Source organism: Taudactylus pleione, unplaced genomic scaffold (assembly GCF_031769625.1).
Source record: "Taudactylus pleione unplaced genomic scaffold, aTauple2 ptg000109l, whole genome shotgun sequence".
Taxonomy (NCBI): Eukaryota; Metazoa; Chordata; class Amphibia; order Anura; family Myobatrachidae; genus Taudactylus; species Taudactylus pleione.
Window position 1 is genome coordinate 9,087,677 of NW_028284511.1, and position 14,555 is coordinate 9,102,231.

The window sequence follows — 14,555 nt, forward strand, 5'->3', positions numbered from 1 at the left end:
TTATGTTTGATTTAGCTCACCTCAAATTGAAACAAATCGAATGTAGAAATCCCTGTCAAAATTCCACATTTACTAAAATTCGATTTTAGAAGCCTTTTCTAAATCAAATTCGATTTGGTTCGATTTTGAACAGTGATTTCATGTTCGATTTTGCATGCCCATGTACAAATTGAACACCAAATCCTGCTCAAAAAATGAACTGCAAATCCCCAACTTAATAGACCTGCTCACGCTTGCGATTTTAGCTTGAGCTAGTATTAATGACACAGATGCATGCACTGATTATTGAGATCTGTGCATGCATCTCTGTATAAAAAGCTTGTAAAATCACAACCAGCTCCAGACTTTTCAGAGCCAGTCCTCTGGGGGTCAAAAGACGTAGGGGTCCCCTGTATTTAGCACAACCAGCACCTGGCTCAATGAGCCAGTCCTGGTTTTGGAAATACAGGGAACAAAATGAGCAGGGGTCATCTGTATTTTCCATAACTGGGTCCCCCAGCCAAAGCATTACACCTGACCGGTAGTTAGCCAAGGTCTGGGGAAGTAGGGACCCTCCCAATAAAGGGGTTCCCCTCTCCAGGGCACCCTAGGTTTGGTCTGATAGCCCGGGGCTATCCCCAGCACCTCTGGCCAGTGGGTGCCTGGTTGATTATGTATGGTGTGGTGTAAAAGAAATATGTACTAATATTGTTTTTGCTGGAGAACTAGAGGTTCCAGCAAGCTTCCCCCACATGCTGTTACTTGGAGAACCATAAGTACCAGCATGCAGGGCATTAAGGGGCCCGCTGGTACCTTTAGTTCACCTGTAAAATAAATATTAAAATAAACACAAGACACACAGCATGAAAGTATAACTTACACATTGAAGTCAGGACATACATTCCTGTAAGTACACAGTAGTAGAACAATGTGCTGTACACTACTGTACTTACAGCTTGGGGCAGGGTTGCTGCCAGCCTCTGCTATGAAGCAATCTGTGTGTCAAAGAAAAACAAATGTTGTCAAGTCCAAAAATTACTGGAACTATAGTACTCAACTGTCTCCCTAACAGTACTAATCATTACCACTATCCTCTGACTCCTGCTCTGACTCCTGGGCCGGGGAGTCCGGCTGGACCCCTTCTGTTTGTGGAATTATAGGGAAAAACATAATTTTGTCTCAAAACAATCTGTAAAAAGGTAAATAAATTCAACCAGACAGTATTACTATTACTACAGTACACTTTATTACCAGTATCCACTTATTGTACAGTATGGCTCATGGACACTAGACCAGACACAAAGATGAGGGGGTAGGAGAGTAGTCAATTCTGCATTCGCCAGCATGGCATCATTAACAATGTCCCCAGATTGGGCTGCATGTACAGCCCACTAGGGATATCGTTGATGCCTTGGGGGAGTGCTTGCATGCATCCTTGGTGATTTACTGCATACACACTAGACCATTTGAACAATATATCATTGAACCATATTGTTATTGTTCATGAAAATCATCTGGTGTGCAAGCCCCTTAATACAGGTTACCGAAAAATACTGTACAGTACTCGGAAAAAAAAAACACACAGGAGAAGAGGTTGGAAATGCATCTGAAGTTCAGTACAGGAGAGAGAGAGAGACACTGAAAAGGCAAAAAAGGAGAGAGATAGAAAACAATGTACAGTAGTGTAGTGTACTGTACTTACGCGGCCTAGCAAGGCGACTCGGGCCAGGTGGGGAGAGATGAGGCCCTTCATTTTGTGGTATTGTGGGGAAACAAAATATATAATTTTTAGGCATGTAATTTTTAACAGATTAGCCGGTCTACATGTGTAAAAAAAAAAAAGTTTAAATGTTACAGTACAGCAAGTACTTTGATTGTCTCCACATTGGGCTGCATGTACAGAAAGGAGAGAGAGACTGTGAAAAGGAAAAAAAGGAGAGCAATAGAAGAAAATTTACAGTAGCTTACAGTACTTACTAAAACGGCAAGAGCCGCTCCTTATTGTAGGCTCCTCCTCCTCCTCATCACTAAAAAGTGCATTGTGTGTGTATAAGAAAAAAAATATTATAGAAAAAATAAAAATGGCAATAGTAGCAGTGCATTAGTGTGTCCATAACTGTATTAATCATTACCACTATCAATTGATGATAGAGGTGATGGTGGTGGTGGTGGTATTGGTGGAGTCTGAGTCAGAACTGTGGATAAAGAACACTGTACCATCAGTTTCCCTCAAAACAATTTGGAAACAAATAAACCCCTATTGTGCAATTCTTGACCACAGCCTCCATAACACCAAAAACAAACACACTCTACTGAAAGAGTCTACATACTGTACTGTAGTGCACACATGAGAAGTGAAAAGTACAGTAATAAAGTACAAAATAAAAACTGTAAACTATCAAACTTTTTAAACTGGCCTATTTTAATGGAGTCCGAGAACATGCACACTCCCATGCTTTTACAGGAATACAGTACACACTAGATGATATGAACAATAGTGTACAGTATACTGTCATTGAACCATATATTCATCAAAATCATCTAGTGTGTAAGCCCCTGAAGACAGGTCACCGAAACATACTGTACAGTACTAAAATATCAAAAAATACACAAGGACAGAAAGAATTAGTGTGTAAGGAGAAGAGGTTGGAGATGCATCTTTGGTGTACAGGAGGGGGAGAGAGAGAGACACTGTGAAAAGTAAAAAAAGGAGAGAGATACAGTACAGTAGAAGACAATGTACAGTAGTGTAGGGGACAGTACTTATGCGGCCTGTAATGGCTGCTTTGCATGGGTGCAGGCTCCTGGGCAGTGGGGGGCTGGGGCTGGGGCCTTCCATGTTCATGAACTGTGGGAAAAAAAACAATGTTCCTCTTACACAAGTACAGTACAGAAAGAATTAATGTGTAAGGAGAAGAGGTTGGAGATGGGTCTTTGGAGTACAAGAGGGAGAGAGAGACACTGTGAAAAGGAAAAAAAGGAGAGCGATACAGTAGAAGACAATGGCCCTCATTCAGAGCCGTACGCTCTGAGCAGAGCGCACGCTCTGAATGAGGGCCGGCCTCCATTTTCATGGAGCGTCCTCCTGGACGCCTGCGGTTGAGGTTTTCAACAGCAAGCTCCGGAGTGATTTTGGCTCTATCAGAGCCAAAATCACTCCCACTGACATCACTAGTGATGTCAGTGGGCCGGCTTCTGACGGGAGGCGTTCCCGTGGGAACACCCCCGTCAGGGAGGCACGCCCCCGGCACGCCCACCAAAGGGGGCGTGCTGTCAATCAACATTGACAGCACGCCCCCTTTGATCGGACACAACGAGCGAAGGACTTTCCTTCGCTCGTCGCGTCTGGCGCATGCGCATGACGGAGTTCCCTCCGTCGTGCGCATGCTCAGTCCATAACATCGACCCACTTGCAAGCGGACAGCCGCTCGCGAGTGGGTCTGAATCAGGCCCAATGTACAGTAGTGTACGGTACAGTACTTACGTGGCCTGGAAAGGCTGCTTGGCCTGGGTGCAGGCTCATGGGCGGTGGGGGGCTGGGGCCTTCCATGTTCCCGTACTGTGGGGACAAAAAACAGAATATTCCTGTTACACAAGTACTGTGCAGGAAGAATTAGTGTGTAAGGAGAAGAGGTTGGAGATGGGTCTTTGGAGTACAGGAGGAAGAGAGAGACACTGTGAAAAGGAAAAAAAGGAGAGTGATACAGTAGAAGACAATATACAGTAGTGTACGGTACAGAACTTACTCAGGCTGGAAATGCACCTTTGCCAGGGTGCAGGCTCCTGGGCAGGGGGGGGGGTCTGGGGCCCTTCGGTTTCTTAAACTGTGGGAAAAAAACCCATGTCATTTTGCCTCAAAACAATGTGCAAAGATGTCAACAAATTCAGCTTGACAGTACTATTATTAACGTATTGTAACACTTTACTAACAGTGTGCACTTACTGTACAGTATGGCCCATGGGCCCTAGACCAGGTGTGTATAGGGTGATATTGTTTGCCACGGTGCTGGCGTCATCAAGTGTACTCTATGCACACTTGCTGATCCCGGCAGCAAGAAAAGACAAGGGGGTGGGAGGGTTAACAATTTCCCTAGATTGGGCTGCATGTACAGCCCACTGGGGATATCGTTGATGACTTGAGGGAGTGCGCACATACATCCTTGGTGATTTACTGCATACACACTAGACCATTTGAACAATATATCATTGAACCATATTGTTATCGTTCATGAAAATCGTCTGGTGCGTAAGCCCCTTAATACAGGTCACCAAAACATACTGTACAGTACTGGAAAATAAAAAAACCACAAGGACAGAAAGAATTAGTGTGTAAGGAAAAGAGGTTGGAGATGTGTCTTTAGTGTACGAGAGAGAGAGAGAGAGAGAGACTGACAAGGCAAAAAAAGGAGAGATAAAAAACAATGCAGTGTACAGTACTGTACTTACACGGCCTGTCAAGGCCACTGGGCCTGGCTGCAGGCTCCTGCGCAGGAGGTGGGCTGGGGCCCTTGTGTTTTTTTTATTTTACCCACAGTTCAAGAAACCAAAGGACAGAAAGAATTAGTGTGTAAGGAGAAGAGGTTGGAGATGCATCTGTAGTGTACAAGAGAGAGAGAGAGAGACTGACAAGGTACAAACAGGAGAGAGATAGAAAACAATGTAGTGTACAGTACTGTACTAACACAGTGAAAATAAAAAAAACACAAGGACAGAAAGAATTAGTGTGCAAGGAGAAGAGGTTGGAGATGCGTCTTTAGTGTATGAGAGAGAGAGAGAGAGAAAGAGAGAGACTGACAAGGGAAAAAAGGAAAGAGATAGATAACAATGTAGTGTACAGTACTGTACTTACACGGCCTGTCAAGGCCACTGGGCCTGGCTGCAGGCTCCTGGGCAGGAGGGGGCTGGGGCCCTTTGGTTTTTAGAATTGTGGGGGGGGAAAAAACATGTCATTTTGCCTGAAAAAAATTTGGAAAAATGTCAATAAATTCAGCCTGACAGTACTATTACTACTGTATTATTACACTTTACTGACAGTATACACTTACTGTACAGTATGGGCCATGGCACTAGACCAGGTGTGTATGAGGCGCTATTGTTCGCCATGGTGCCGGCGTGGCCAAGTGTACTCTATGCACACTTGCTGATGCCGGCAGCGAGGAAAGATAAGGGGGTAGGAGGGTTAACAATATCCCTAGATTTGGCTGCATGTACAGTCCACTGGGGATATCGTTGATGCCTCAGGGGAGCGCGTGCAAGCATACTTGGTGATTTACTGCATACACACTAGAAGACGATATGAACAATATATCATTGAACCATATTGTTATCATTCATGTAAATCGTCTGGTGCGTAAGCCCCTTAAGACAGGTCAGCAAAACATACTGTACAGTACTGGAAAATAAAAAAAAACACAAGGACAGAAAGAGGGTAGTTTCTGCTTTAGTGGCCATTGTTGAGGAACAGGAGGAAGACAAACCATTAACTGATGAGAATAATCAGACGAACATTATTAAGATTAACACCAAGATAAAAATGTACTTCCCTGTAGTTGTTGATTTGCATAATATTTTATCCATAAAGCAAAAAGATAATGAAAATGCTTTAGAATATTTCCATAGAGCGTTGTTGGAAATGGACAAGTACTTTACACTACTGTACAGTACAGTATCTGACATAAAAGACAATGTGAATCATAGGGAAGTGGCTGTTTCAGTTCTTATGGATGACCTTAAGGAGAATTTGAAAACAAGAGTTCAGACCTCTGTTCCAAATTGGAGAGGGATTACGGTAGATGCCCTTAGGGAATCAGCTATTGACCATGATAAAAATCTAACCAAGAGAAAAGAAATGCAAAGTGAGAAATTAATGACTGAGTAAGCAGGCCCTACAGGAACAGCATCCACAGCAGCAAAGGTTCAGTGGACGGTGTGGTAAGGAAAGACAGCCACAGTCAGGTACAGTACAGTAAGTGTTAGACATGTGGACAAATACAGTAGGACATACAGTACTGTACAGTATAGCCAGGAAACATAGATTGGGACAGTACAAGAAAGAAAATAGAGACTCATGTTATTCTCAGGCACATGGGAGAAATTACCCTATACAGTAAATACAACAGGAACAGGGTAAATTGGCCTAGAAGGCATCAAGGATTAGAAAGAGACCCATCACATGGGAATTATTCAGACAATACCCAAATACTTAATGCTACAGTACTGTACATACTGTACCTGTAAAGATAAATGTTACTAAGACAATGATGTTTGAAGTTTTAAGTGTACAGAAACAATTGGACTACTGTACTGTATACTGTTACTAAAAATGCTACTGTACAACAAGTCTCTACTGGAATAACAACACAAACCAATACAGTATACTGTAGTACAAAAACTACTGTAGTCTGAAGCTGGCATTGGGCCTAACATGGTACAGTATGGTATATAAAAAATATACAGTACAGTATATACTGTACTACATAACTACAGAAGGTGCTGTACTGTATGACCAAGTGGTGCCACCTCACACACAGGCTCTGTGGGCAGCACTGTCGCCACCCCACGAGCTGTACTTTTGCCTTGCAGGGTGCCAGGATCGGCACCCTGCTGCCAGAATTGCTGCCCTTTGCATACTTTGGATGCTATAGGCACACCCTGGCTGATTGGCTGGCACCTTACGCCAGCCAATCAGCTCCCAACTGTCATTTTTCAAACACAGCCTCTGAGATGGCAGTTGGGAGCTGATTGGCTGGCACCTTATCACTTTCTTATCACTTTTCGCTCTGTCTCCTAACATTGCTTAGTAAATAGACCCCTGAATCTGTCCGTGACGTAATAATGTCAGACTTAAAGGGGGCAGGGCCAGCACAGATAAACAGTGTATACACTAGGTCAACATAGATTTGGTCGACAGGCATTAGGTCAACCAGGAAAAATGGTTGACTGTGACTCATGATCACACACAGTATTTGCCAACATGGCAATAGATAATAATGGATGAAATGTTGCCAAAATATGTTTGACGACCAAATATAGTATCGTGGATCAACTTGCCTTTTGTTACTGTATGTTTACTATCAAACAAGCCATATCGACCAATAGTGTGTCACCCTTTAGTCCATGTAGATTTAATGACCCTGTCAATCAAATCTCTGCCAATCATGTGAGTGTGTGGTAACAACTGCCAGTCAACGTCACATATCCAACACCCTACAGTGCAGTGTACTGTATGTCACAGTAGTGCATTGTATTTGTTATTGTACTGTATACTGTAATTCATGTAATTGTACAGCAACACCGTACCTACTGCATCGGAGATGCCTCCTTATTCGGCGTAGCCGAGGCCTATCCCTGCGCAGCAGGTCAGGCCAGCACCATTCGAGGGCCCTGATGGTCCAGCGGCACCCATATTTACAGAAGATAGCTCTCCCCACTTTCCTGTAAGCAAGCTCTTTCTCTTGGTTAATGGAAAAAGCTTGGTCTCGCCACTTGACCAAGAGAAAGAGCTCGCCAGTGGAAAACCTCCTCGCTCTAGTCGCCATGTTCAAAACACACATACATAACGACGCATGGCGCTCATTCATTACACACAGGTTCGTCACTCGTTACGGCAGGCATCTGTGGTGTAGTGGTTAAAATGCAAAGCAGTGTGGGCATCACGGGATCGAAGCCTGGAAGGCTACAATTTGTAATTTTTTATTATTTTTATTTTTGTTTAAATCTTCACAACACGATTACACAGAAATCACTTGGTGGTGTATGAATTCTGTCATTTTTACCAACACATACAGGTATCGATGCACAAACCGCATTGAATAAATATAGAGCAATTGAAGTTCAATATTATTAATTAAGTTCACTCCAATACAGTAGACTCTCCTCAACTTCCAACCACCTGCCATTTCGACTGTATGCTACTCTACGCCACCCAGCTGTATTTTAAATGAAAACACAATGTACTAGGCATTGTATTGTTTGTATTGTACAAAATGCAGTGACGTACAGGTAAGGGCAGACCTTGAGCTGACTGCTTACAGTAAATGGATTAACAGAACGTCCTTTCTTATGGTAATGAGAGGCTATTGCTTGCTTTGGGTGAAGGGATCTGATGCACTGTGTGTGACTCCCTACACACTGGACATCTGAATTACTACTGTATGAGCATCCTTACGCCACAGCTACTGAGTGGCTCCACTGGGACAGCATCGACATTGATGCAAGTTTGCGCTTTAAACGCACAGTCAGTTTGTAATGCAGAGACCTCTATCTCATACAGAGCCCACTACCAGTTACTGAACTCATGAAATCACTATAGTGTCCAAGTCTGGGACAGCATTGACATTGACACAAGTTTGCGCTGTAAACGCACTATCAGTTTGTAATACAGAGACCTCTCTCTCAAACAGTACAGCATATGGCTTGGTTCCACTGTGCTTGCACCACAGATCCCATTGTAACCCCTCCACTGGGCATGCGCCAGAAATCCCATTGTAACCCCTCGGAGCTGACAGCCACCACAGCGCAGACATTGATGCAAGTTTGCACTTTTTAAACGCACAATCAGTTTGTAATGCCTTACTTTTAAACAGCCTTTTAAACAACAACACTACTACAGTAGTTTCACTTAAGTGTCCAGAGCAGACAGTGCCAAACAAAAATTATTATTTTCCAGGGCTCGAACCCGTGACCAGCATTGTTGCAAAGCGGACACCTAACTTCTAGCACACAAGCCAGCTATATTAAGAACTGCACAAAGCCGGCACATCCTTGTGCACTCCACCCACCCGCTTCTGTTTTTAATAATAAAAAATTGTCTTCATTTCCAAATATTATACAGTACTAGTACATATATACACAGTACCCCACCATTAGAGAATAATTCATCCCATCTCAGTGAAAGCTGTGCGTGCATCTCATTAATCTAAAGTATCGGTTATACCGTGAAAACAACTCGGGCAACTACACTACTATACAGTTATGTACAATGGCCCTGATTCAGAGCCGGACGCTCTGACAGAGCACTCACTCTGAATCAGGACCGTCCCTCTGAATTTAAGAGCGGCCTCCTGGCCGCTCGCATAGCTATGGGTGACCACCCACAGCTATAGCGAGCGGCCAACATGATGGTAGCGATGGCCTTGCGGTAGGGTCTCATTGCCGCAAGCCCTGGAGTGCTTTTGGCTCTATCAGAGCCAAAAGCACTCCCACTGACATCACTTGTGATGTCAGTGGAGCCGGCCCCAGACGGTAGGTGTTCCCATGGGCACCGACAGCACTCCCCCTTTGGTGCGAGACCCATAACTACGGCTTGGCCGTCGTTATTTGGGTCTTGCGCATGCGCACGATGGAGCCGCATCCGTCACGCGCATGCGCACTTGGCCAACATCGACCCACTTGCGAGCGCTCAGCGCTCGTGAGCGGGTCTGAATTAGGCCCAGTATGTGTACTGATTTGCGTATGTATGTGATATTAAAAATATTGGTTGCGCGAACATGCAAATACTGTACAGTGCGCGAATGTGATATCCATCCAATTTAACAGTAGGGTATTCAGTGCAAATTACAACAGTGGAGCACTAGACACCCAGCGGTTAAGCGCTGTATTACATGCCGTAGCGTATCCTTAATTGAAAAATACCACAGTACGCCACAAGTCCAGCCATCACATAACGTTCCATGGCGCGACTCAGAGCCCTGAATGGCGCACCTTGAACAACAAACTAGCTGGGCACATCTGTAGTTTAGAGAATATCATGTATTAGGCAGCAAAGACTACTGTCATATACGGTATTAACTTGATTGCAACAATGTTGAAGGTTTCTCTAAAGCAGCCCTTAGTCTTAAGGTGCAATATGCACCTTTCGATGTGACAGCCAATTCGACGGCCAACATATCAGGCAGTCCCCACACACAGAGCGATCCGGTGGCCGACCACCTGATATGCCGGCACCCCCCTCCCCCATCCACATAGCGCTTCATGGGATCGTTCGTCGATCCCCCAGATCAATTTAACAAGCAGAAAGATCTGGGGGAGCGACGGACAACATCACGGGAGAATGGAGCGGACGATATCAAGCCCACACACGGAACAATATTGTTCGAACCCGTTGGATTGGCCACTATATTGCTCTGTGTGTGGGGCCTTTACAGAGAGGCTGATATGATGAGATTAAAAATTATACTTAGCTGTTGATTGCCTCAGAGCATTGTGGATCTATGATTGGTATCATGTGCATTATATTTTCTAGGACTGGGTGTCTAGATTGTTGCCGAAAAATGCAAGGAGCAGCTAAAGGGCCCCATACATTAGGTGGCCGTTTTCTCGATTCCCCGATTTGACCGGAACCACCGATCTGCCAGTCGGAAATGCAGATTGGCAGGCATTTATGTTTATCGATTCGTCGACAAACCAGTGAAATTCTTAATGTTAATAATCCTTGATTTGCTGATCATGATCATATTTTGGTCGGGATAGGCTAATTAGGGAAATCCAATATGTTGGATTTCACTGATGCCCTGACCAGTGGCATCTCAAGGCACGGGCTAGCAGGGCCATTGTCCGGAATATCTTAGCCTAAAGGGTGCAGCCCTGCCTGAACTCACCATTGGCCGACTACGGCATATACCGCCCCCCACCCTCCCACTGGCATTATTAGATATATGCTTAGAGGGAGGGAGCGGGGGAGGGAAGGGGTGCGGCCAGGGGTGTCAAAAGCTGCACGTGGCCTGGGGGAAGGGTGTGTGGCCTAATTACAGGAGGCGTGACCATGTCTCCTTAGGATAAAAGAAAACAGATTTTTGCAGCACTGTAGCGGTGCTGCGCCGGGGAGGGTGGCACTGTGAGCCCCTCAGCCCAGCGCAAAGCCAGGGGGGGCACAATTGGTGTTATCGCCCACCCCCCACAGGCATAGGAGTCTGCTGCTGCATAGCAGCCGTGAGCAGTCTCCCACTGCAGTGCAGCACACAGCAGCGTGAGCTTGGCTGTTGCGAGATAAAAAGGAGGGAGGGCGGTTCCAGACCCGGACGTACGCCGGGCTCCTCTAGCAAGTACGGGCCAGGGTAATTAGTACCCGCCCCCCACTCCCAGCAGTGCAGCACAGAATGGCGCTGGGCACAGAGAAGCCTAGCCCCGGCTCCGACAACAGCGTCACAGGGGAACGGGAAGTTGTGATAATCCGTCGCTGATATATGGGGGTGTTCAGTAAAACTTTTTTCTTGTCAGATTAGGATTTTATACAGTAGTAAGACTTTAACACTAGTTTAGGTGAGATCTTGCGACTGAGATTAACTGCTGTTGTCAACTAAAAGGCAGAAATAAACAAAAGTATATTTAATTTATCAAGTATTCTAGATATTAAATAAATGAGATGTATATTTAACATACTTGCCTACTTTTGAAAAAAGCATTTCAGCGAGATTGTGACAGCAACACCCTTGAGCTCGGCAGTAAAGTGGGCGTGTACTGCTACGTCTGAGAGGCGTGTCATAAACCTGGATTACATCCACATGTAAACAAGCCCCAAAGCAATTACTTGTTTGATTTGAATGTATATAATCTCTGTTTTTTTATGTATATAACAGCTTCATAATGGGGGTAAAATGCAATCAGGGAGATTACTAGACTCTGCAGGGAGTCAGGGAGATTGTTACCATTTCAGGGTGTCTCCCTGACAATGAGGGAGAGTTGGCACCTATGATATTTTACTTAACTATTACAGATTTTATACAGTGTATCATCTATAAAAGTTGGTAAATTGAATATACATCTTATTTATACCTTTTGGTTGACAACAGTAGTCAATCTCAGTCATAGCATCTCACCTATTCTAGTGTTGAAGTCTTGCTATAAACCTTGGTGAATATAACCTAATTGAATATATGGTACTCTTGATTTTAGGTATATTTTCAGAGATAAAACCGTTTAAACCTATTTTTCCTTTCAGGTTGTAGGGCAAGAGATCAATTTCCAAGAGTACCAGAAAATAATAACATTGGTTACAATGTGACAGAATTAATTGTTGAACCAGACCATACTGTGCAGGTGGCATCGGACAGTTTTGCAATTGTTGGATTAGATTTGATATTAACTGTAGTTGTGGACTATGAGGTAAGTCCTACTGTATACTATTTTTCTGATGAATTATGGTCAGTTCTGTAGTTACGTTCATACTCTGGGCCTGATTGAGCACCGATTGCACATAATGATGCTGAGAAAATATGCTAATGTCTACCACCACTCAGCCAGCATAGAGACGCCCACTACTGCCTTCTCACATCCGTAATACCTCGCAGACCTGCGTGTACATCAGTAACATCGGAGAACATCGGCCCGTCACACACAATTACAGCAGGTCTGACCTGTCTCAGAAATTGCAAGTCTCGACGCACGTAGTGAGTACTGCTTATGCCGTAGCACTGGCTAATTTATGCATGCCCATGCAACAGCATTCAAACAGACAGCCATGCCTTAGTTTCTCCGACCACTCCCCATTCACCACCCCTTAATGCTCATGACCTGTCACTCACTCTGCGATGGATACCTATGTGGGTCAGTAATTGCAGTGCGATTGCAGCGCACGTGCAGTGAGGTGCATACTCACGCACAGTACACAACAATCAGCTGATTTGCCAACACGGTTGCAATTGCGTTCCATGCCGAATCAGGCCCTCTGTCCTATTCTGTTATTCTCACATGAGTGTTTGTGTGAGGGAAATATTCATGCTAAATTATATTAAATTTATTTATTTTGGATGCTCAATACAAACTAGTATGTAGTCAGCAATGTAGTTGACTTCAAAATGTATTTCTATATTATATATCTTATAAACAACATGTTGGTTGTCTACCTGGGACCATGGTATAAGAAATGACTATTTGTGGTTGGATAAATTCTTCACATCAGTATTGCACATCACCTTAGTGGCTTAACCTAGTTCACTGCCTGAGAAAGAGAATACAATCAGCCCTATGCTGACTTGGAACATGGCAAAAGTGTCATGTTCATAGTCCATCTGTGTATCCAATCCATGCAATCATTGCAGTTTTGAAATGGGACTGTAGCCACATGTGTAACATAAGGAAAAACTTCAATACAAAATGTAGTCAACTTTATTAAGAAACAAGAAGTAAATACCCCTGATGCAGTATTCTCCCAGAAGTCATCAGAAGCCACAAAAATGTAATTACTCATAAGTGCCTAATTATGTAATATGTATTTATTCATTACACACCAAAGACAAATAAAACATTAAAAGCACAAAATTGACATCAATTAAAAATCAGCTAGTGGTATCATATTCTTTTGTTGCACGTGTATTTATGGCTGCCAATTACTCCTACAAAGAGTTTTTAGAAGTGGAGATGTTGCCCATAGCAACCAATCAGATTGTAGCTATTATCTTCAGAAGGTGCTAGTTAAATGTTAAGTAGAATCTGTTTGGTTGCTATGGGCAACATTTCCACTTCTAAAACTCTCACTTTAGTAAATATACACCAAGGTGTTAATAATGAGGTGGTATTTGGAGGAGCCCTACACTGCAATAAACCACTTCAACAAGCAGATCGGAGGAAGAGCACAGGAGGTGTGGACAGAAATGAGGTTAGAAATGTAGGAGGGGGAGGTGTGAGGTGATGATGCATGATGTGAGAAGGTGAGTAAACTATTCTCAGGAAGCTAGGGAGGGGTTAGGGAGCTAGTAAGTGAAGAAGATTGCAGATAGGGGAAGCTGACGTTGAGGGACAATGGAGGAAAGGATGAGCAAAGCATTCAGGATGGATTGAAGAGGGAAAAGTCAAAAAAAGGGGAGTCTAGAGAGGAGGAGGTTACAGTAGTCAAGGCGGGAGATGAAGAGTATGTGGATAAAGTCTTTGTAGCCTTGGGATTTCGCTTATATGGGGGAACACACTGAAAGAGTCATAACTGTGATACTCCGAGAGGTGGTAGACACGGAATACATGGAAACACAGTAGGCACAAATACTTAAGGTGTCGTTGAGTACACAACGTGTGGAATTTTTGTAATGTGCCACAAGGTACATGGATGCGTTGGCACTGTTTGTACAGCGCTTAACATGCAGTAAGGTACACAGAGGTGTAGGTACTGGTTAAGCAGTGTGTAGTGTACAACAAGGTAAATGGATGTGTCAGCACTGTTTGCACACCATGTAGTGTGCAATAAAGTACATTTGTCACGGCCAGGGTATTACAGCATGGCGCTAGGCGGGTGTTACCTGTGAGGTCGTTGTGGCGCGGGCTGTCTGGTGGTGGAGCTGGTGTCTGGCGGGGGGCTTTGGCTGCATGCCTTGTTGTGCGGTCCTGTTGTCACTCTACATTGGTGAGGCCTGGCGGCGTCTCCATTCCGTTTGGCATGGGCGCCGCCATCTTGCCTTCTGGCCATGTGATGCGGCTGGCCAATCCTGGTGAGTCACATGTTCCCTCCAGCCAGTAACAGCACGGCATGGGGTATTTAGGAAGGGTCAGTGCCTTCCTTCTTTGCCAGTACAACGTGTATCTCAGCCTAGCTGAGAGGGAGTTCTCTGTGCTTATCCTGTTCCTGTGAATTTGCTGTCTGCCAGTCTGCC

At 44.3% G+C, this 14,555-nt stretch overlaps 1 protein-coding gene across 1 annotated transcript in view; it reads left to right on the forward strand.

Annotated features, from left to right (window-relative positions):
- Positions 1 to 14,555, forward strand: part of CDHR5 (cadherin related family member 5) — a 128,924-nt gene that overhangs the window by 3,324 nt on the left and 111,045 nt on the right. The window contains exon 2 of the mRNA XM_088471037.1: positions 11,918 to 12,085. Within this exon, the coding sequence (XP_088327163.1) occupies positions 11,918 to 12,085 (168 nt within the window). The remainder of the gene's footprint in view (positions 1 to 11,917; positions 12,086 to 14,555) is intronic.